This window comes from Mustela nivalis, assembly GCF_964662115.1.
Source record: "Mustela nivalis genome assembly, chromosome: 5".
NCBI lineage: Eukaryota > Metazoa > Chordata > Mammalia > Carnivora > Mustelidae > Mustela > Mustela nivalis.
This window is the reverse complement of record NC_139024.1, coordinates 91,603,745-91,624,636: the sequence shown is the minus strand read 5'-3', so window position 1 is coordinate 91,624,636 and position 20,892 is coordinate 91,603,745. Positions and strand designations below refer to the sequence as shown.

Genomic DNA, 20,892 nt, shown 5'->3' with positions numbered 1-20,892 from the left:
AGGGGCTGGATCCCAGGACCCCAAGATCATGACCTGAGCCGAAAGCAGGAGTTTAACTGACTGAGCCACCCAGGTACCCCTATTCTGGTCTTTCTTAATTCCGCTCAATGCTATAATTTACCATGCAAAATTCTGCAGATCCTTTGTTAGACTAATCCTGAGATATTTCATGCTGCTTGATACCAGTATAAGTGATACCCGTTTTAAATTTTCATTTTCTGGGGATACATAGAAATACAATTGATTTTTATATATTGATCATATATCCAGCAAATTTGGCAAGCTTCTAGTTTGTCTGATTCCTTTGGATTTTCTGTATGTGAAATCATGTCATCTGTGGATATGACAGTTTCATTATTTTTTGAATCTTATCTGATTCCTTTTTCCTGTGTTACCGAGTGGCTAACACCTCCAGGGCAATGTTAAATAAAAAGTGATGACAGTGGACAGCCTTGCCTTTCTCCTGATTATAGGAGAAAAACACTGAGCATTTCCCCGTAGGTTTACTATATTATGTTATGATTCAGTATGATACTGGCTGTAGGCTTATGGCGTATATACCAGCATGAAGTTCTCTTCCAGATGTGGTGAGTTGGTTTTTTTAAAAAGTAATAAATAGGTGTTGAATTTTGGCAAATGCTTTTTCCACATTTATTAACATGCTCTTGTTTTCCCTATTAATATAGAGGATAACACTGATTTTTCAAATACCAAACTAATGGTGCCCCTCTGGAATAAATCCCACTTGTTGATGTTTTGTCCTTCTAAAATACTGGTAAACTCAATTCAGTGTTTTGCTAAATAATTTTTTTCATAGAGATATTATTCTATGGTTTTCTTTAAACATCTTTATCAGATTTTGGTACCAGTGTTATACTGGCCTCCTAAACCAGTTTGGACGTATGTTCCTTTCTTCTCTATTTTCCGTAAATTTGGGTAAAATAATTTCCTCCTTAAATGTAACTAATCAGTGAAATCAACTGGATTTACGAGTTTTCTCTGTGGGGACATTTTTGATAACAAATTAATTTTTGTGATAGCATAAATAAGGCTATTAAGGTTTTTTATTTGATTTTGTATAAGTTTTGGTTAAGTTGTATTTTTTAAGGAATTTGTTCATTTTACCTTAACTGTCAAACTTATTATCATAATATTCTCTTGTTATCCTTTTGATAAGTGTAGAATCTATAAGTGATGGCCCCTCTTTTATTACTCATCTTGTTAATTTGTTCTCCCTCTCCCCCCCCCTTAATCTTGTTAGGGACTTATCAATTTTATTAAGACTTATAATGCCAAAATTTGATTTTCTTAATTTTTGTCTTTTCTCTTTCATTGATTCTGATTTTATCTTTATTATTTCCTTTTACTTACTTTGGATTATTTTCTTCATCTTACTACCTTTCCAAAGTGGAAGCTTAAACCATTGGTATTGAACCTTTCTCTCAAAGACAAGCATTTGAGGTTATAAATTTCCATCCAAATATGGCATCAGCTGCATTCTACAGAATTTGGTAGCCATTTAGAAGTGTATTGTCTCATAGAAAATATTCAAGGCTTCTCTAGATCTTATTGTTATTGAAGCTATTTTAATTCCATTGTGATCAGAAAACATCCTTCCTAAGACTGCAATCCTTGGAGATTATTTACTGAGACTTGTTTTGTTGTCCTGCATACGATCTATCTTGGTGATGATTGTGTGTGCACTTGAGAAGAGTACGTCTCCCGTGGTTGGGGTTGTAATCTCTAAATGTCAAGTAAGTATATGTGGTTGACATCACACTCAGGTCTTCCACATCCTTACTGATTTTTTTCTTGGTCTAGTTGTTATATCTGTTATTTAAGAGAGGAGTGCAGAACTTGTCAATTTTCTTTATGGAGTTTTTCTTGAGTTCCATCACTTTTTGATTCATGAACTTTTAAGCTCTGCTTTTAGGTGTAACACTTAGAGTTGTTGTCTTCTTGATATATTTGTCCTTTTATTATTGTGCAATGTTCTTCACTATCTCTGAAAATTCTTATCTTGAAGACGACTTAATTCCAGCTGTCTCACAGTTAGTTTGCGTGGTGTATCATTTCCCATCCTTTTACTTTCAGTCTGCCTTTAGATTCAAAGGATAAACTACAAACAGCTGACTCTTGTTTTTTCATCCAATCTGCCCATTTGCCATTTGATCCAAATATTGTCTATTTACATTTAGTTTTTGATATGGTTGATTTTCCATTTTGCTTCCCCCCTTATTCTATATTGGTCTACCATTTTGTTTTGGGGGTGCTACTTTTATCAGTTTTAATATCCATGGTGTAGTCACCTCAAAAACCCACATTTTTAAATTAAAAAATTTAAAATAAAAAACTCATTTTTTTTCTAAAGCATGTTTTATGAAACAAATGTAACAGTGATAATTAAACCTAAGGAAGACATACTAAAAAAGATTATTAGCCTTTGATTCTGGACTTTTTGTACAGTAGTTTATAATTCGCTCAATCTCTAATTCAGAAATTAGTTTCCTTTCTCTTCTGAAATCAATTTTATTCATTTTTTTTTCCATAGGAAATTATCCACTTCATCTGTATTTTCAAACTTATTTGTCTCAAACAGTATAAGGTAGGCTATTAAGATTTTTAAATGTTCTGCTTCTCCTTTTTTACATCTGTATTTTCTCTCCTTCCACACCTCTATCCATTTTTTTTTTTATTATGTTGGCTTCCAGAATTTACAGATGCTCTTTTATCCATTTCCTCCTTCTGAATCATGGCCTTTTGAAACCTCACTTTCTTGGTAATTTCTCAATGCCTTAGCACAGGTCTTTTATACTGAATCCAGATTTTCTAGTCCTCAGCAAAAGGGTTGGTTTGAATTCCTTTGCCACCATTTCCTGAAAACACAACTTTCACTATTAAAAAAAAAAAAAATCTTCACAAAATTTTGTGTATCTCCTCAGTGCAAAATTCAAACAAGTTTGAAGTCAGTAGTAATGGGTCTGGGTCTGACCAACAGAAACCATTTTATAAAATGTTTGTATAGTGGGGTTGTCTGAATTTGCTTTGGGGTTAATTTCTATTATCCTTTCCACCACCCCGGCCTATGAAAGTGCAAGGCAGAAGAGCTTGCTGGATTGCGTGCCTGACAATTCAGATCTTCACCACAGGAGGGCAGTCTGAGTTGGACACAACTGTAAACCATCCTTCCAACATGGGTAGCCGAGGAGCTCACCAGATTGTTTACTAATGGTGGAAATCAGGCTTCTGCAGTGGAGGTAGAAGATAAATGGAAAAACAGGTCTGCCTGGCAGTTTCTCTTGAATTTTGGGTAGGACTCTGCCTTTGCTAGATCATGCGGCCAGGAGACATGAGTCACAGGACTGATTGGTTTCAACACCAACCACCAGCTGCACACACACATTCATTAGGATACAGAACTATATACATATACATACATATGAACAGCATGTTTGCGGGGGATTTTTGGCCTTAATATCTATTTTTCTTGAAAAATGTTAACTAAACCATTCAACTAAAGAAGAAAATGCTGATGAAAAATGAAGATTCAAAGGGTTTGTGCCAAAAATCAAACCAGTCCTCTGAAGCCTAACTCAACAGGACCCAACACGCTCCTTTGGATTCTCACATGTTCTCTGAAGCAGTGTGTGTGTGTGTTGTGTTGTGGGAAGGGAGGACTGCAGTGACACCCAAGGACAGGCACCAAGGAAGCAGGAGGTTGGGGAAACTTGAGAAGCAAGTGGCCTAGAAAAGGGCTTTGTATCCAAGGATCTCAGCAGCGAGTCAAACCATGAGTAGACATAATTTGTTACAATGTTTTACCACTTCTGAGATGTTGCAGAGCTCTCTTCGGAATAAAGAATGTACCTTTTCTTTTTGTTTTCTCCCACAGTTTCTAGCAGTGTTCCCTGAGTATGAGCATGGGAAATGCATTTATCACACTGCTCTACTTTCTTGAACCTGTACTCAATTAGTATGGCTATTTACAAAACACAGTTTAAATGCTATAATCCTCCCTTACCTGTTTTTGTAGCCTGCTTTTTCAAACTTCTTCCCTTCTACTGTATACCAATAAATTATAGTTATGGAAGCGCTGCAAAATTTAGCTTGGCTTTCTTTGCAACGATATTCTCATGCTAAATTGCATATTTATCCACTGTCTTAAAATTTTGTTAATTTTTATATTTATATACTGATTTTTTTAAAAATTTGTAATGAATGCCTACATGGATTTTTGCAGTATTATTGGGTCATGTCAACATTAGTTACGGTAAATATATTTTGCAGGGTGACAAAAAAATCAATAATATTGCATTCTATATTTAATAATTACAGTAAAAATGGTAGATTTTATTCACATAAAATGTTTTAATCATAAGTAAAATCATTAACTATGAATTCAGACAATATAGTCAAAATAGATTTTACTTCAGCTTAAGGCACTACATACAGATTTCTTTAAAAGCACACTCATGTCATTTTATTTACACACTATTTTAAGTGACAATACTTTCTATCTTTATCCTTCATTTATAACTTTACATATTCACAACGAAGTAAAACCCTCCAAATAAAAGGAATTAAATGCCATCATCCTTAAAGCTTACCAGATACGGACAAGAGAGGGAGACACCCAAGAACAATGCAAAGGCATCTGTAATCTTTTAATGCGTCAAGATTTTATCTTTAAATTCTTGTATGAAGCTTAATGAAACAATATCACAAAACCTATAGTACACAGCATTGAAATAATTTATATTAGAAGTCTATTGTTGTTTACCAGAAGAACTTGCCCATTAGTAACAGCAGAACTGTCCTTTATAAGTAAATGCACTTACTCTGAATTCACCTACTGAATTAACAAAAACCACTCAATAAGTTTTCCTATTACCTTGGACTGTTGTTGTCATAAACAGGTAAGTGTTTCCTGGAGCCAAATATTTTCCATCACCCAGAAAACATGTCAGGATAATTATTTAACAAAATATACACCAAAACTTAAAGTAAAGGCTGGCTTCACTGAAGGATTTTCTCAGTGTACTAGGCAGTCACTGGCTTTAACAGTGATAATTTTTTAAAGATACAAATGAAATAACATAAAGTTCAAAATAATAACATATAAACATCTCTTTGGATTAAATAAATACTGTTTTGTCCCATCAGCATATATACAAAAAAAATTTTACAATTTTAAAGTTAGTATTTTGAGAATAGAATGAAAGACAAGGCGAAAAGGTAAATATCGTGTTCAAAGGATTAAGACATGGACAGGACATCCCTTCCTTCTTCAATCCATACGGATGGATTTCCATCCCAAATCCACTCACAGGCTCAATGCTCGGTATGGATTTCTGAAACCTATAACCACCACTCATACTAAGGCAATGACTGAAACAGCACCACAAGGACCAAGCTCTATTGGACGAGGATAAAATGTCCTGCTACTAGTTCACTTACTTCAAAAAAAAAAAAAGTGTCCACTGTGTTAATTGGGACTGTCCTTTGTTTTTGTTTTATTTTTAATGGAAATTGAAAACAAACAATTTTTCTATTATTTTGTTCAGAAAAACTATTAACTTCTAGGATAAATCTTATATGAGAAAAAGGCAAAATAAAATTTGTCAAAAAGCAAAATTAATCCTCTTGGTTTTATTTATTTACTGTGCTATTCTTAATACAGTCAACTTATGACCAAATAGCATGAACTATTTATGCAGGCTGTAGAAATGCTTCTCAAGAACTCCAGAAACAAGAGGTACCAAATCCTCAGGTCGCAAAATGAGTGGTGACCAAATGGGATGAATTGTGTGTCCAATGCCTGGCACCACTGTTCTTTACCATCACAGATGATCACCACTTAGCTGGGTGGCATATTGATCGTAGATAGTAATTCTATCTGTAAAAGAGTTACCTAGCTTATTTTATACTGTCAAAACTGTAAGTACCACACTATCAATTGTTTGCCTCAAGTCCTGATGGGTGGTTCTTGAACCCCATTTTTCCTTTAACAGAGATAATCTCGTCTGCCACAACTCAGTTTCTGAATATTACTTCTGATTATTAGAAAGTATCACCCAGCAAAGTTAGGATGGCAGTTCTTTACAACAAATCCTTAGCTCTGGACATACATGTTAAAAAAAATCAGAGCAGAGTAATTACTTCTGTGAACCAAACACTGGAGAAACAGAGGGGCAGCACTCAGGCTACACAATGTCAACAGTGCTTAGCGTTTGTTTACTCTGCCACCTTCACATAGGAACAGTGGGAAAGATCCAAGACACCAAATTCCATTTTAAATTTACTCTACTGCCTAAAAAGTAAGGCATAAACGCCCCGAAGATAGATATCAAAATCTCTCTTCCTCATTCCGACCCAACTGAAGCCAGATTTGTATTCAGGTCATACATTTTTTTTTTTTTTTACAGTGCTTGGATACCTCTGGCTACAATAAACAACATGAGAAAGTAAAACATGGTGGCAAAAACTAAGGAACTTTCTTAAGTTATGACTTTAGCTTGTGAGTCATAAGAAAGTAAACAAATATGAAGTGCAAATATACCCTTTGCTGAGAGCCACGTTCCGTGGGAATGTGGAAGTCAGCCCTCAGACCAGCTGCTCTGACCGCTTCAGTCAGTCACAGGAAGTCTACACATTCATACATGCAAACACACTTACACACACACGAATAACTTATACAACAGCATTAAGCACAGACAGAGAAAAGTAATTCTTTCCATTTTCTTAATTTCTTATAGCAACAGTCTTTGAAAGATATCTTTCCTGGCTTCAACAGCTTAGGAATCTTAACAAAGACAATGGTAAAGACTCAAGCTTTGTATCACATGGTTTTTGTTGTTTTTCTTATAATAGCTTTTCTTAAAATAATTTCTTCATATGCTAGATCTGTTCTGCCTGCTTAACCAATTTTATTAACCTTCACAGAGGTCTTCCAATGTCATAGGTTTACCTGGATACAAACTCTATTAAAGTTATTAAATATAAAAATATAGAAAACTTTTCCTTCCTGATACACAAAATCCACTAATTGCATAAAGATTTCTGTTATTTCAGTTACAAATATAAAAATTTATTAGAAAAGCATGCCTACTAAATTTTGATAGATTTTTATTTAAAAATGTGTCAAATCTTCATTGCAAAAAAAAAAAAGGCAGAGGCATTATTTTTCTTACAAAAAGTTTTCTAGTTGGAGAAATAGTTGGTGTTAACTACTGATTTACTAGCAATTTTTGCTATGGTCAGGGTTTTATGTATTAGCTGATGCAGTAAAACAAAGCACAAGGAAAAACAAAAGAATTCTAGCATGCTTGGTCTAAGTTCTTTGTCTCTCAAGGTGTATTTTTCATCGTTAGAATACCATTGTGTCCTCAGTATCGCGACTGATCAAAGACACTCTATAAAATCCAGCACATGCTACTCAATTAAAGGATCGTCATCGTCCTCTTGCAGCTGAAGTCGGGAAAACGGACGGGGTACAGACAGTCTATTCTGCATGATTATAATCAGGCATGTTAGCGTGGTTAGGACCAAAAGCGCACCAATCACAATTCCAATGGCTTCCGGGAGATTAATGCACCACTGGTCAACTAACAAACACTTAGTATGACCAAAGGTTCCGTTATTGGGATGTGGTTTTAATCCCAGGATGTGGCACATCATTGGATAAATATCCACACTGTTAATTGTGCTGTGTTTGTAGCCTTTGTGAAACGCTGGACCATGGGCAGCTAGAAACGGATGCATACTCGACAAAGAATTGTCATAACCATGGTCACCTACTGAAAAAAAGAACAAGATTAGGTTAGTTCCTAAAAGAAAGACCGATCTTTCTATTATAAAACAACTTGCTTCTAGTGTAAATATACTCATTCTTGCCAGTGTAATTCCCATCCATTAAAACTGATTAGCTGGACCTGACAGGGGCCAGAAGAAAATTATCTGTTTTTTTCCAGCTCAGCCATGTGTCCCCTGTTTCACACATACACTTTTTTCCCAAGTGGTCATGACCCGAGGCTTTCAAACTATTTCTCCACCTGATACACCTGTCTTTCAGCACCAGCCCCACTCATCTAAACCGCCAACTTCCAGCACTGTGTGCGTGCAGAGAGCGCTAGTGCCTAGACGAGAGTGGCTGGGTCCTGAACAACTGGGGAGAGCAGAAGTGAGTAAAACCAGTGAATGGGGAAGAAGTGCATCTGCAGCCTTACCTACATCAACTGCTCCTGTGATAAGAAAGAGGATTACATAATATACTCCTGATTTACTGACAGTGAATGCCTCACTCTGCCTCGACCTCTGGAGGGCCCAGTGAGAATGTTAAAGAAGGGGTTCCTGCAGTCAACGTGAAGTCTAACCAGTTCACCAACCTCTAACTCCAAATCAAACTCACAGAAAAACACGACAGTCCCGGACAGAACCCCAATACCAAATCCTCAGTTTTTAGCTTTATTTTGGCAAATATTCCCTTTTCCTGTACGCCTGTTGCACTGATAAGCTCCAGCTTTCATACAAAGTACAAGTGATGGGGTGGTGAGTCTATTAGTTTGTGTTACTGAATCCTTTAATCTCATGTCTGAAATATTTAACAGAAATAATGAATGGGATCAACATAATAACAGAATATAACACTTTATTATATAGACTTTAGGATTTCCATAATAATTTCAATAATATAAAAACATACATGTATATGGGATAGAAAAGAGTTTGGAAGGGGAAACTCTGCACTTCTGTATTAATAGATTTTTCTCTCTTTTCTAAATTTTCTGTCTTTTCTCAGTTTTCAACAGTTAGTAAATAAGCAAAAATAACATATAAATTCCATTAACCTTTAGTCTTATCCTTGTCTGAAGCTTCTGATTGGCTATAGATCAGGGATCTGCACACTATAGCCCCTGATCAAATTCAGCCCTCTACCTGTTTTTGTAAACAAAGTTTCATTTCAACACCCAGTATGCATTAGTTTACATAATGTCCACTGCTGCTTTTCCACTACAAAGGCAGAATTGAGTGAGTGAGAAACCAGAGGGCCTATAAAGCCTAACATATTCACTATCTGGCCTTTTACAGAAAAAGTACTCTGACTCCTGTTACAGACTACAAAATCAGGGTTTTGTTTTGTTTTTTAAAGTACTCAAACTGAATTTAACATAGGGATCAATCAAGTTCGGTGCAGGGAAGACCTGTAACTCTCCCCTCTGTAACTCCTCAAGCTTTAGCAGAGTTTCTGATACACCTGGCCTTGTTTACTGGGTAAATTTCGGTTTGTTTACCTTTTGGTTTTTGCCTAGTGTTCCAAACAGCTATAGCGCTCAGGTAAATGATTTCATCACTGGGGAAAGACTTTGAGTTATTAGGACAATTTTTATAAACACACACATACAATTTAAAAAAGCATTTGAACTATCAAATCTCTCCCCTTTTACTTTGTTTCTTTACTTTTTTCTCATTCTCTACAAATCAAAAGAACCAACCTTGAAAAGTTACTGACAGTAACTGTAGTGTGGGTAAGACAGTCAACTACACCTTTGCCCTTAATGCCACCTACCTTCCTCATCTAAGGGTAAAACTGTGGTTATAAATTGCTTTTGAATGAAAACCTGAGAATTATCCAATCAAAAAGTGAACTGATTACACAGTGTTAGTATCTCTAAATCAAAGTACGCTGTTAACAGAACAATGTCACAATGTGTGATTTATCCTCAGAATACAATAGAAATATCCTAAATACTTACATTTTGGTAATGATTTATTTAACACAATTGTCCAGCCTTCATCAGCAACCAAAATAATAGGCTGAATTCGATCATTATGTTGGTAATGAAATCTGGCAGGAATGTCTTCTTTGAGATAAACATTCATGTGAGGGTTACAGACTTTCAGTTTGTTATAAACCTCTGTTGTATCTGGAAGAAAAAGGAAGCAGTAAAGGAAGAAAGTCATGATTGCCTGATAAGGAAAAAAATAAACTTCTAACTAGAATAACTGGAAATAAATCCTGAACAATGCCATCTATTAAATCACTTTTAATTCTTAAAAAAAAGAGAGCAATAATGTGATATTGTTGGACGGACAGACAGACACACACACACACACACACACACACACACACACACACCCCTAGCTTTCCAAGCATTCACGTATGGCTTTTTTCATTTTGTGATTCTCTCTGGTGGATTTTTATACAAAAGGGAACATTTTTATGTATAGCTTTCTATGTAAATATAAATTATGTATTGTTGCTAATTACTAATTCTAAGATCAATAGATAAACAATACATCTCAAACAAAAATCCAAGATTTTTTTAAGGATAAAAATTTCCTTTTTCAATTAGTGTGAATACTTAAAAAATATATCAAAAGCAAGGAAGCAATCTCTCCGAAAATGAGTCTTAGGCTAACTGCTTAAAGACTTGTTAATTAAGGGGGTAAACATATAATCTCATTCCCAGTAGGAATATATGGTACTGCACTACAAAAGCCAGAACTGTATTCTTTTGCAAAACCATCTCTCTTAACTCAATTGCTCCCTTTGAATATCCCTCAGCTACAAGGTTACTTACTTATTTTGGGAAGGACAGCAGCAACTGGAGTCAGATCTACAAGAGTGTAGCTTGAGCGATCAATGCAGAGATCCAGGTTTATCAGTTTGTCCTTAGAGCACTGAGTCATCCCATGATCACTGGTAATGATCACATTGAGATTTTCCCACAATCCTAGCACCTTGAGTTTGTGGACTAGCTCACCAATAAGGTCATCTACTTCCTTCAACACTCTGTACATGTTTTCTTTATCTTCAGGTCCATATTTGTGGCCACTTGCATCTGGTTCTTCCCAGTAGAGTGTTGCAAAAGTAACTGGTGGGTTCGAATTCATCAGCCACATGGTAATATTATTTAGTCTTTCCTCAAATGACACTGAAGAGCTATAATTCATAAAATAGGAAGGTGTGGTATTGTGAATGGGTACATCAGTACCAGGCCACATAGCGGCGGCACTTGATCTGTTTTCCTGAAGCTGATTGGTCACCCAAATAGGTACCGCCTCATTCCACCAAAAAGGATCCTTGTCATCAAAGTCAGAAAAATGTTTCTTTGTGATTACATCATACATGGAATTAGCCACGATGCCATGACTTTCTTCATACAAGCCCGTCACAATGCTGTAGTGGTTAGGAAATGTTTTTGTGATAAAAACATTTTTAACATGCTCTACCAGGACTCCTTCTTTGATAAAATTCTGGAGATGAGGAAATTCATAGTTCTGTAGATAGTCAGCTCTGAAACCATCAAAGGACACCAGCAGCAGCTTGGATGGCAGGCTATGGGAAGAGTTACCTCCACAACAAGTTATAAGTCCAGAAAATAAAAGTATTACTAATAACTTCATAATGAACGTGTTGAAGGAGAGCAATCAGGGTTCCTAAAACATAAAAACACAGTTCATAAGTGGTAGTGCTGTTGCTCAGAAGTTTAGCCATCAGGAGAAGAGATGCAAAAATTTATCAAATTTTTGTATACCAGCTTTATATGATCTTAAAATCAGGTAACATCATTTACTAAAAGATAATGTCATTTACTGAAAGATAACTGAATAAAGCCAAAATTGGAAAAAAAACAAAAATTGCCTTTCCCTGTCCAATTTCCTATATACATGTCCTGCCCCATTCTTAATGAAGGGGGTATGGACCACTCTTATACTCCACAGAAAAACTCCTGTTTGGTTGCCTTGCTTTTCTGTAGTAGCAGAAATTATTCTAAAGACTGTCAGTGCAGCAAGCAACTCTTGATCTCAGGGTGCAAGTTTGTGCCCATGTTGAATGTAGAGATTACTTAAAATCTTTAGGGACGCCTGGGTGGCTCAGTGAGCTAAAGCCTCTGCCTTCGGCTTAGGTCATGATCCCAGGGTTCTGAGATCAAGCCCCGCATCCGGCTCCCTACTTAGCAGGGAGCCTGCTTCCCTTCCTCTCTTTCTGACTGCCCCTCTGTCCACTTGTGATCTCTATCAAATAAATAAATTTTTAAAAAAATAAAAACTTTAAAAAAACCTTAATAACGGATGAAAGAAAAAAAAAAAGATCCTTTTGCACAAAACAGAAATAATACCAGCCTTCAGAGGCTCCAGGGAGTGCGATTATTTTTCTAGTTTAATGACTGGTAACCTATGTTCTTTTTACACCACAGAAATAGGTGGTGGAAATTCTACCATGCTGACTTACCACCAACTCCTGTTGAAGATATGGCATGGAAAAGGGGGGTAAGAAATAAATATTACTTGAGAAAAAGATCCCACCTCAATCTATACATGCCCAGTATTTACAGGAGGTTGACAGACAAAGCCCACAGGGGCTTGGCTGCCACAGTGACTTCTGAAAAAAATCCAACAGCTGTTGAGAACTTCACCATATTCCTTAAACTTCCTCTTTACTATCAAGGACATAATTATTCTACCTAATACCCCAGGCTCACAGCTCGCTCTGATTTTTTTTTTCTTTTTCCTTTCTGGACAATCCACTGATTATTAAAAAAACAAACAAACAAACAAAAACCCCCAGCTTTCCCATAATAAATCTCCCTGCCTTTAGTCTCTATCATCTTTGGTCCTTCAGAAAACAGGATAGGTGATTTAAATAGGATGACCCACTTCAGCTGGACAGGATGTATCTTCCACTGTAATAGACAAGAAGATTTACCTACCTAAAGCTAGGTAAGCTAACAGGTCTGAGGGTTGGAGATGAAGGGAGCTGCATTCTCTGTGCTGCAAAAGGTAGAGGCAATTACTGAGAGGGAGTAGGGTGGCAAAAGGTTCTCGGATTTGAGAAACAGAGAACGTATGAAATGGCCAACATGGAGAAGGGGAGAGAGTGCAGGGTAAGAGCAGGATGGGGGGGTCAAAGTGGACAGCAGGTGTCATGAACTCCTAGTGACACCGCTGACTGCTTTTCTCTAGCAATTCAGAGACCCTGGCATGGGCCTGAACAAAACCTGCACTGGAGACTCTGTGAGAAACTGAAGTACAGCGAAGGAAGCAGACGATCCTGACTAGGGAGTGACTAAAATCTGAACTACAGCGTCTAAGTTCAAACGGCTACAGATAATGAAGTAGAGAGTTTTCTGGACTAGAGCTTCTGGGGGGAAGCTGCAAGGATGTGAGGCTGTAGTGGGAGTGAGGTGAGTGAATTATTCCAGAGGAAGAGCCAAGGTATGGCCCTGGGGGGTGTGAACCTCGAGGTCCAGGCAGAAGTGGCCACAAGCTAACTGACATGATGATTAAGTGCATGAGCCACTTATCGTGTGTTCTTTCTCCCAACTCAACCACAATTACTTAAAGGCGGAGACTTTCTTTTCTTCAAACATGCCAGCTAGATGATCTGTGTGTGCGTAGTCATTCACACATCAGTTGACTGAAGCTGCGGCCGTCTTAGAACCAGGAACTTGAAATTGGGAAGACCAAAGGCACAGAAATTTGTTTGTGAGGTCTGTAGGTCTCAAGAGCCGGCCACTTTAACCCGACTTGAGCTGCCTTCTGAGTGTGGTACATGCGTCACATGCTACCGATGCCACCCATGAAACCCCAAACAGGACGTTATGACAAACCGAATCTGCTCTCCAAAAAGAAGAGTAACCAGGCTGTTCGGTATTGAGACACACCATCCAGACACAGTCTCCGGAACCGAGACAGAGAGCGGCCCTTCTCACTCCGTGTTCGGTGCCCCGACCTCGTCTTCAGGCACTATTCACCTCCTGCCTCAGTGGGTTGGTGCGAGTTCAGCCACACTCGGGGTCCAGCAACCAGAGAGCTTGTGCGGAGGCCACGCAGGTCTCTGGGGGAGCGTGGAGGGAGCAGACCCCCTGCTTTGTCACTGGGTACAGCTACCTTCCCAGACACAAGTACTGGTCTCCAGTACGAGCCCACTGAAACAGCTTGTCGGCTCCGCAGCTTAAAGGTACTCCCCCCGCACTTCGTACAAAGTGTCTTAGGTACTGCCCTGGTCCCTCAGTAACTGGGGCACCTTCCCCACCAATTCCACCGCACAAACTATCCCGCGGGCAAGACAAGCCTGAGGTAGGTCAAAGCGAACGCGTTCTCCGCAGCTCCAGACTTCTTTCCTTCGTTCCCCAGCCTTTAAGACGGCTTCCCGTTGTCTCACACCAGAGCTGCCCTGAGGAAGTCCCTCACCACCAGCCTCATCGCTTCTATTTGCAAATCACATCCTGCAGCACAGCAGACAGAAAAATCACCTAGGGGAGCCTGTTGTAATGTAAGTGTGGTGGCCCAGTTCTCACACCCAGGAAATTCTGACTCCAGAATAGAGTAGAAGCAGAGCAGAGTAGAAGCCAGGAACCTGCATTTTGAGCAGCTCCCCATTGTTTCCATCTCTACCGTGGCCAGACTTCTAAAAGCCCTTAATTCCTCTTGTCTCTTAACTGACCTTCCCACCTTACCCACCCTCCCCTTTCTTGCCCAATATCTGCTCCCAACTTACTCTTCCCCGTGTAGCTCTGTTCATAACACTCCTCTAAAAAAAGTTCCAAGAGTCCCCTGCCTATACAAACACTTTGGCCTGGCAGTCAAGCCCCTGCAGTATCCAGGCCCAGCCCACATACGCATTACTAAAACAGTTACAGAAAATCCTTGCTAACCTTGCTTTCCTTTTACCATATTTCTCCATCACCATCTGCCTCAAATGTATCACAAAGACATGTAAAAGGCAATAGGCCTTTATCTGGATGACCTATACGTGACCTCTAAGAGCTCTTCAGTAATAGTATGTGCTTCCAAACACCCTGAAGTTACCTCCTGTGCATGAAGTCTGGCTCAAACATTCTCTTAGGTTATTTTTTTAGTATCATTCAATACATAGCTAATATAACTTAAGATTATACTACAAAAATGTATGTATGTGCCATGTATCAGGGGACGAGGGCTTTACACTTTTCAAATCTGTCATACTCACAATAGGGGCATAAATAATCAGAGTACTGAATCGGGCTGTCATCCTGAAAGAACAAAGACAAGGGTGAATGAACTCTGTTCTAGAACACCAAACTTCTTTGTAACGCTGTGCTTGAGAGCCATACACCAAAAAGTCTTGTTTCTAACACTAAGCCCTTTGAGGAATTACTACAAATGGAATATCATATATATCTAAACCTTTTTCAACACAGTTATCTCTAAGAACAGCAGAGTGCCAAGCCAATTCAACAAATGGTGCCTGGACAGCCGGATATCCACACGCCAGAGAATGAATTTGGACCCCTCATCTCACACCATACACCAAAATTAATTACAAATGGCTCATGAACCAAAATTTAGAGCTAAAACTATAAAACTCTTAGAAGAAAATATAGGAGTAAATCTTCATGACCTTGAGTTAGGCAAAGCCTTCTTTGGTGCCTAGGTACAGCACCAAAAAGAAACAAACAAACAAACAAACAAATAAATAAAATTGGACTTCATTGAGACTAAAAACGTTGGTGCTTTAAAGGATACCATGAAGAACGAGAAAAGACAACCCACAGAACAGGAGAAAATATTTGAAAATCGTCTGATGAGTTATTTATAATTAGTATAAAAATGTAACAACTTAAAAAGTCAAACAATTCAATTAAAAAAATGAGCAAAGGATCTAAAAAGACATTTCTCCAAAAATATAAAGGGGCAAATGAGGCCACAAAAAGATGTTCAACACCATCAGGAAAATGTAAATGAAAATCACAATGAAATAACACATCAGACCCACTAGGATGGAGAGAATCAAAAAGACCAATAATAAGAGTTAGCGAGGATATAAAGAAATTGAAACATTTATACCAGTGCTGGTGAGAATGTAAAATGGGAGAGCCACCTAGAAAACATTCTGGCAGCTCTTTAAAAGTTTAAACAGAGTCACCATAATACCTAGAAATTCAACTACTAGGTATATGTCCAAAAGAAATTAAAACAGATGCTCACATTAAATAAAACTTGTACACAAATGTTCACAGCAGCATTTTATAAGGGCCCAGAAGTGGAAACAACTCAAACGCCCACCAGGTGATGAAAAATGGACAAATAAAATGTGATCTACCCAAAGCATGGAGTATTATTTGACAATAAAAAGGAATAAAGTGCTAACAGACACTATAAGTGGATAAACCCTGATGCATTACACGCAGTGAAAGAAGGCAATCAATCACTAAAGATCTCTTTTTCTATAACTCTTTAGATTAAATGCCCAAGACAGGCAAATTTATTAAAGTACATTGGTAGTGTTTGGCGCAAAGGGCTGGAGGGAAATGGGGAGTAAGTTCCAATGGTCTGAGGTTTGTTTCTGGGGCGATGAAAATGTTCCCATATTGACTGTGGGGATGGTTCTATGACTCCCTAATGTTCACTTAGGTGAGTGAACTGGACAGAGTGTGAATTATATCTCAATAAAGTTATTATATTAAAAACAAAAAGAGGGAATGAAATTGTAATCTTAAAAGCATCTGAAATGCCCTGCCATAAAACAGGAAACATCTCTGACGTCTCAATTTATGCCCCAAATTATGTAACATTTGTATTCCATAATAGACTTGGGTGTTTTAACATGAAAATGTTTTATAACACCTTCCAAATGCAAAAACAATAACAAAACAAAAACCTGTGTCTGACCCTCTCTCAAAATACGTATAAATCAAAATCTTTCTTCCCTAAATCTTGAATGAAAATTATGTTCAAATATATGTGCTATTTATCCTGTGGTTCAGGAATGCATTTGCACACTAAGGATCCTTGTCTCTAAACTTCAAGGCACAGACAGAACGGAAAGATTATAGGCTCTGAAATCAGAATGATCCCAGAACTTAAGCTCACATTTAGTCACTGGGCAATTAATTTTGAGCAGATCTAATTTCCCCCAGAGTTAGCTTTAGTGTTTGTGACATGATACACACACACACATCTATATATAGTGTTACAGAACAGGCTGTCAAATTTAGTTTCCTTTTATCAATGCTAGTTACAAAGCTGTTATGTTAGGAAAAAGTCTGTATTATAACAGGCAGAATACTATTATTGTGCAACCCTAAAATAATTAGAAAAAATTTAGGTCAACCCCTTCTTTTTATATATGATAGGGCTGAAGTCCAGTGATAGGCCAAGCTCAGAAACCAATATGCACTTACTAATTCATGCTCCTCACAAGTTTACAAGTCTAGTAACAGCAAGTTAACAAGACTAGTAACAACTCCAAATGATTACCAAAACTTTTCCTGCCAGAACATGTTTATTAGCAGCACATGTATCTATGTCTACCGCATTGTTTCATTCAAACAGGGGGTGTTATCTGATAAACAAAATACCAGCGAAAAGTTCTCGAGTAGTTTTCAAGGAATGAAAATCACTAATTGTTTTATTACTCAACTTTGAGAAAAATTCTATAATGTTTCAAACAAACAAACAAAAATAGTGGAGGGAAGAAAAAAAAAAGCAGACTATCCTATTCTCAGTCCTAAAAACACTGGGATTCTAAATAATTTTCCCATTTTCAAGTTTTCAAAATTTTCTAGTATCTTAAAAACAGCTACACCATCTTACTTTCTACATAGTAAAATAACTCCAATTATCCCAACAGCAACCAAAAGCAGTAGGTAGTAATCTTCAATTCAGGGGACAAAACCTGCTCTACCTCCTCTGGGATGACTTTTTTTTACCTGGATGGAATGCATCTCAGGCAGTTCCCAGTGGCATTCTTAGTCCCAGTGAAGTTGAGAGAGGCCAGCAATTACAGGAAATGGTGAAAGACATTTGTCACCGTTAGCTTGCCATCTACTTTGTAATAATACAAAAGCCCTCATCTAAAGACTTCACAAATATTTATAATGAAACTTTTACACAGCTTTAAAATAAAATAGCATTGCCTGTGGACATGGGAAATTTCGGTGGTTTCCTGTAGATCATTATTTTCTTTCACCAAAGGGGGAAAAAACTACTCTTTAGAAGACTTTCTCAGTCGTAAAAATGTTGGGATTCTAAATAATTCTCCCATTTTCAAGTGCACACAAAATTTTCTAGTATCTTGAAAACAGCTACACCATCTTACTTTCTACATAGTAAAATAACCCCTCACGTACTTCTTGCATTTTCATCAACATTTCTCCCAAATTATATTTCGTAGCTAATCTAAAATACATAAACTATTTCCTCTTTGCTTTCAAATGACCTTAATTTCCTTAAATAGCCTGGGAACAACCTCTGGGGGGGAAAAAAGGAAGAAAAGAAAACCATGACATTAAAAGGAGCAGCTGACTGCCTAGAACACGGAGTAAGTTCTCAGGCTTAGGTCCAGCAGATCACCTGGTGGTCAGGCAAAAACCACTCTGGAGTCGGACCCAGTGTAAACCTGAATCTGCCTGTCACCAGCCGTACCATGTGGAACGTAACTCTTCACTCCTCCGAGCCTGAATTTCCCCATCTGTATAATGGGACGCTACGATCTCACACGGTTGCTATACCGAGAAAAGGAAGCATTGTTTGTCGAGGGCTTAACACGGTGTCCGGCCTATAAAAAGCACTTAAATGTGATCTTTGCTGTTTGGTCTTCTAAGAAATTAGTTCTTAAATTTGATTATGTAATTGCCACGAGCTCCGATCTAACACTGAGACAGACGCAATCGCCCACCCCGCCGCCCGCCTCCCCTCGCTGTCACCCCTGCCCACCTTCGCCCCTCCGCTGCTGTCAGCCCACGCCCTCCGCACCCTTCACAGCACGCCCCGCCCCCAACCCCGCCGCGTCCCAAACCACCTGCCAACTGCTCTTTCCGCCCCCCACACCGCCCTCCTCCTCGCCCAGCCCAAACCTCTCCCGGCGCCTGCGGGTCCCCGCGCGGACGACCCGCCACCGCCCCGGGGGCCGGGGAAGGGTGGGGGGTGTTTCTCACCACCTCCAGTGCCAAAGCTCCAGGCGACCCAGGAGGGGGTGGCATCTCCCTCCGGAAGGCCAGCCGCGCGAGGCTCGCACTCACCCGCTGCAGCCGGCGCGCGGAACTCAGCACTGGCGGAACCCCGCGCTCGTGGGCCCTGGGGACGAGGCCGACCCGATCTCTGCGCGAGGCAGAGATCTTCCTGAGGCGCCTGCGCAATAGCGGGCGCCCCCGCCGCGGGTAACAGCCCCAACCTCCCCCAGAACCGCTTTGTTGCGGGCACTCTGGAGTGTGCGCAGCCGCCCGACGCGCGACTGCGGAACCTGCTGCCAGCCCGCAGGGACCCCCTCGGGCGGCGGAGGCTGAGACGCGTCCTCGGATTGGCTGGCGGAGCCGCGTCAAATGTAATCCCCTTTGCGATTGGTTAGAGTCGGGTACCACCTGGAGACAGCGGCTTTGGTGGGGTCGCATTGGACCTTCGGTGGGGTCGGTTCCTATCTTCCACCCCGCCCCTTTCCTATTATCCTAGTGCTGGACGCCCTTCAGGAAACCTGAAACCCAGCGTGTCCGGGAAAGACACCTAACTGTTGCCAAGCCCAGTTCATTCCTAGTTAAGAGGCACCTGGCAACTTTGGTGTCCTCAGGAAAAGCGACTTTGGCTGCACCAAGGGCCCAGCACAAATCTAGAGCAGCTTCAGACAGTTCCAGGGACTTGAAATAAACGCGGTGTGATTCTACCCAAAGTACCTGTTTTGCTGGAAGATTGAGCGCCTTTACACCCGAAGTTCTGTAGTAGGCAGTTTACAAGGAAAGTCACAATTCACAGAAAAAAAATCCTTGCAGTAGGGATCCAGCTGAGAAATGGGCACGTCTTTGGACAGATGCATATGGGATTGTGCTTCCGCCTTCAATTGGAAACTTAATAGAGCAGAAGAATGTATCTTTAAATTTACTAGTAGAAAGAGAAATTACCAGATGAAATTGATTTATTTGTTAACGCTTGGGTTACCCAGGCATACTTGGTGAATGATGGATGGTATCTTTTTTTTCTCTTTGTATTTGCAGTGCCAAATACAGGACCTGGAGTTGAAAAGTATCTTATTACATGTTTATTGAATTTAACAGAACTTTTAAGGTGCTCTTGGTTCTTGCCTCCCGTCACTTTAAAATGCAAAATCCAAGGGGATATTTTCTTTCATAATCAGTAGTGTAGCTCCAACAGTTGCTTAAAAGAATGCAATTAGATGAATTAAGGATATTAGTCCTATGTTAATATTTTCAGGTGTTGAGTATTTACTGGATATAAACCCAGTACCTAGATTAGTAACCTTCAATAGTGGACCTTAGAAATCAACTTCTATGGGGCACCTGGCTGGCTCAGTCAGTGGACTGTGTGACTCTGGATCTTGCAGTTGTGAGTTTGAGCTCGACATTGGGTATAGAGATTACTTAAAAATTAAATCTTAAAAAAAAAAAAGAAAGAAAAATCAAGGTCTAAGGTCTGAACCTTGGGTATGAGCTTTAAAGTATAGGCATGGATGGTGATGTTAGGGTTAGAAGTCAACAGCCAAGAAAGAATTCTTGAGATGTCTTTGGTGCAAAAAGGACCAGGACCCATGGGCAGAAAGAACTGCAGTGTGTTCCTGAGCCTATTATATGCTTTCAGGTTGGGAGGAGCTTAGGTTTTCTGGATCTTGAGGAGGCTAGCTATTGTTGGGAAAAGGTCTTTTATTACTGTCTAGTAAAACCTTAGTCATGAGACCCTTCAGATGTATATCAGTGGGCCATATTCTTAGGGGATGATAAAGGAAGTCTCCAAAAAAATATTTATATGTTTAAGTAGACTTACAGGATGGTGGGGGTAGGGGGGTGTTCCGGGCTAGGATTGCCTTTTGCCCTTCTCAAAGTATTAACATTGAAGCAGTTAATGTTCACTCTGCCCATTTCAAGGACTTGTCAATGGGCTGTATGTAGTAAGGAAATTTAA

At 39.1% G+C, this 20,892-nt stretch overlaps 1 protein-coding gene across 4 annotated transcripts; it reads right to left on the bottom strand.

Moving 5' to 3' along the window:
- Positions 1-4,348: 4,348 nt before the first annotated feature.
- ENPP4 (ectonucleotide pyrophosphatase/phosphodiesterase 4) lies at positions 4,349-19,356 on the bottom strand. Of its 4 annotated transcripts, none has more exons than XM_082729692.1 (4): positions 19,008-19,356; positions 10,581-11,439; positions 9,753-9,923; positions 4,349-7,796 (listed from the first exon to the last, which is right to left on the bottom strand). In XM_082729692.1, the coding sequence occupies exons 2-4, from the start codon at positions 11,404-11,406 to the stop codon at positions 7,432-7,434; spliced, it is 1,362 nt and encodes a 453-aa protein (XP_082585818.1). In that variant the 5' UTR covers positions 11,407-11,439; positions 19,008-19,356; the 3' UTR covers positions 4,349-7,431. The 4 variants fall into 4 exon arrangements, with proteins under 4 accessions (XP_082585818.1, XP_082585821.1, XP_082585819.1 ...); XM_082729695.1 differs by having other exon boundaries at positions 4,349-7,793; positions 19,008-19,276; XM_082729693.1 differs by having other exon boundaries at positions 18,924-19,274.
- Between the last annotated feature and the right edge of the window lie 1,536 nt (positions 19,357-20,892).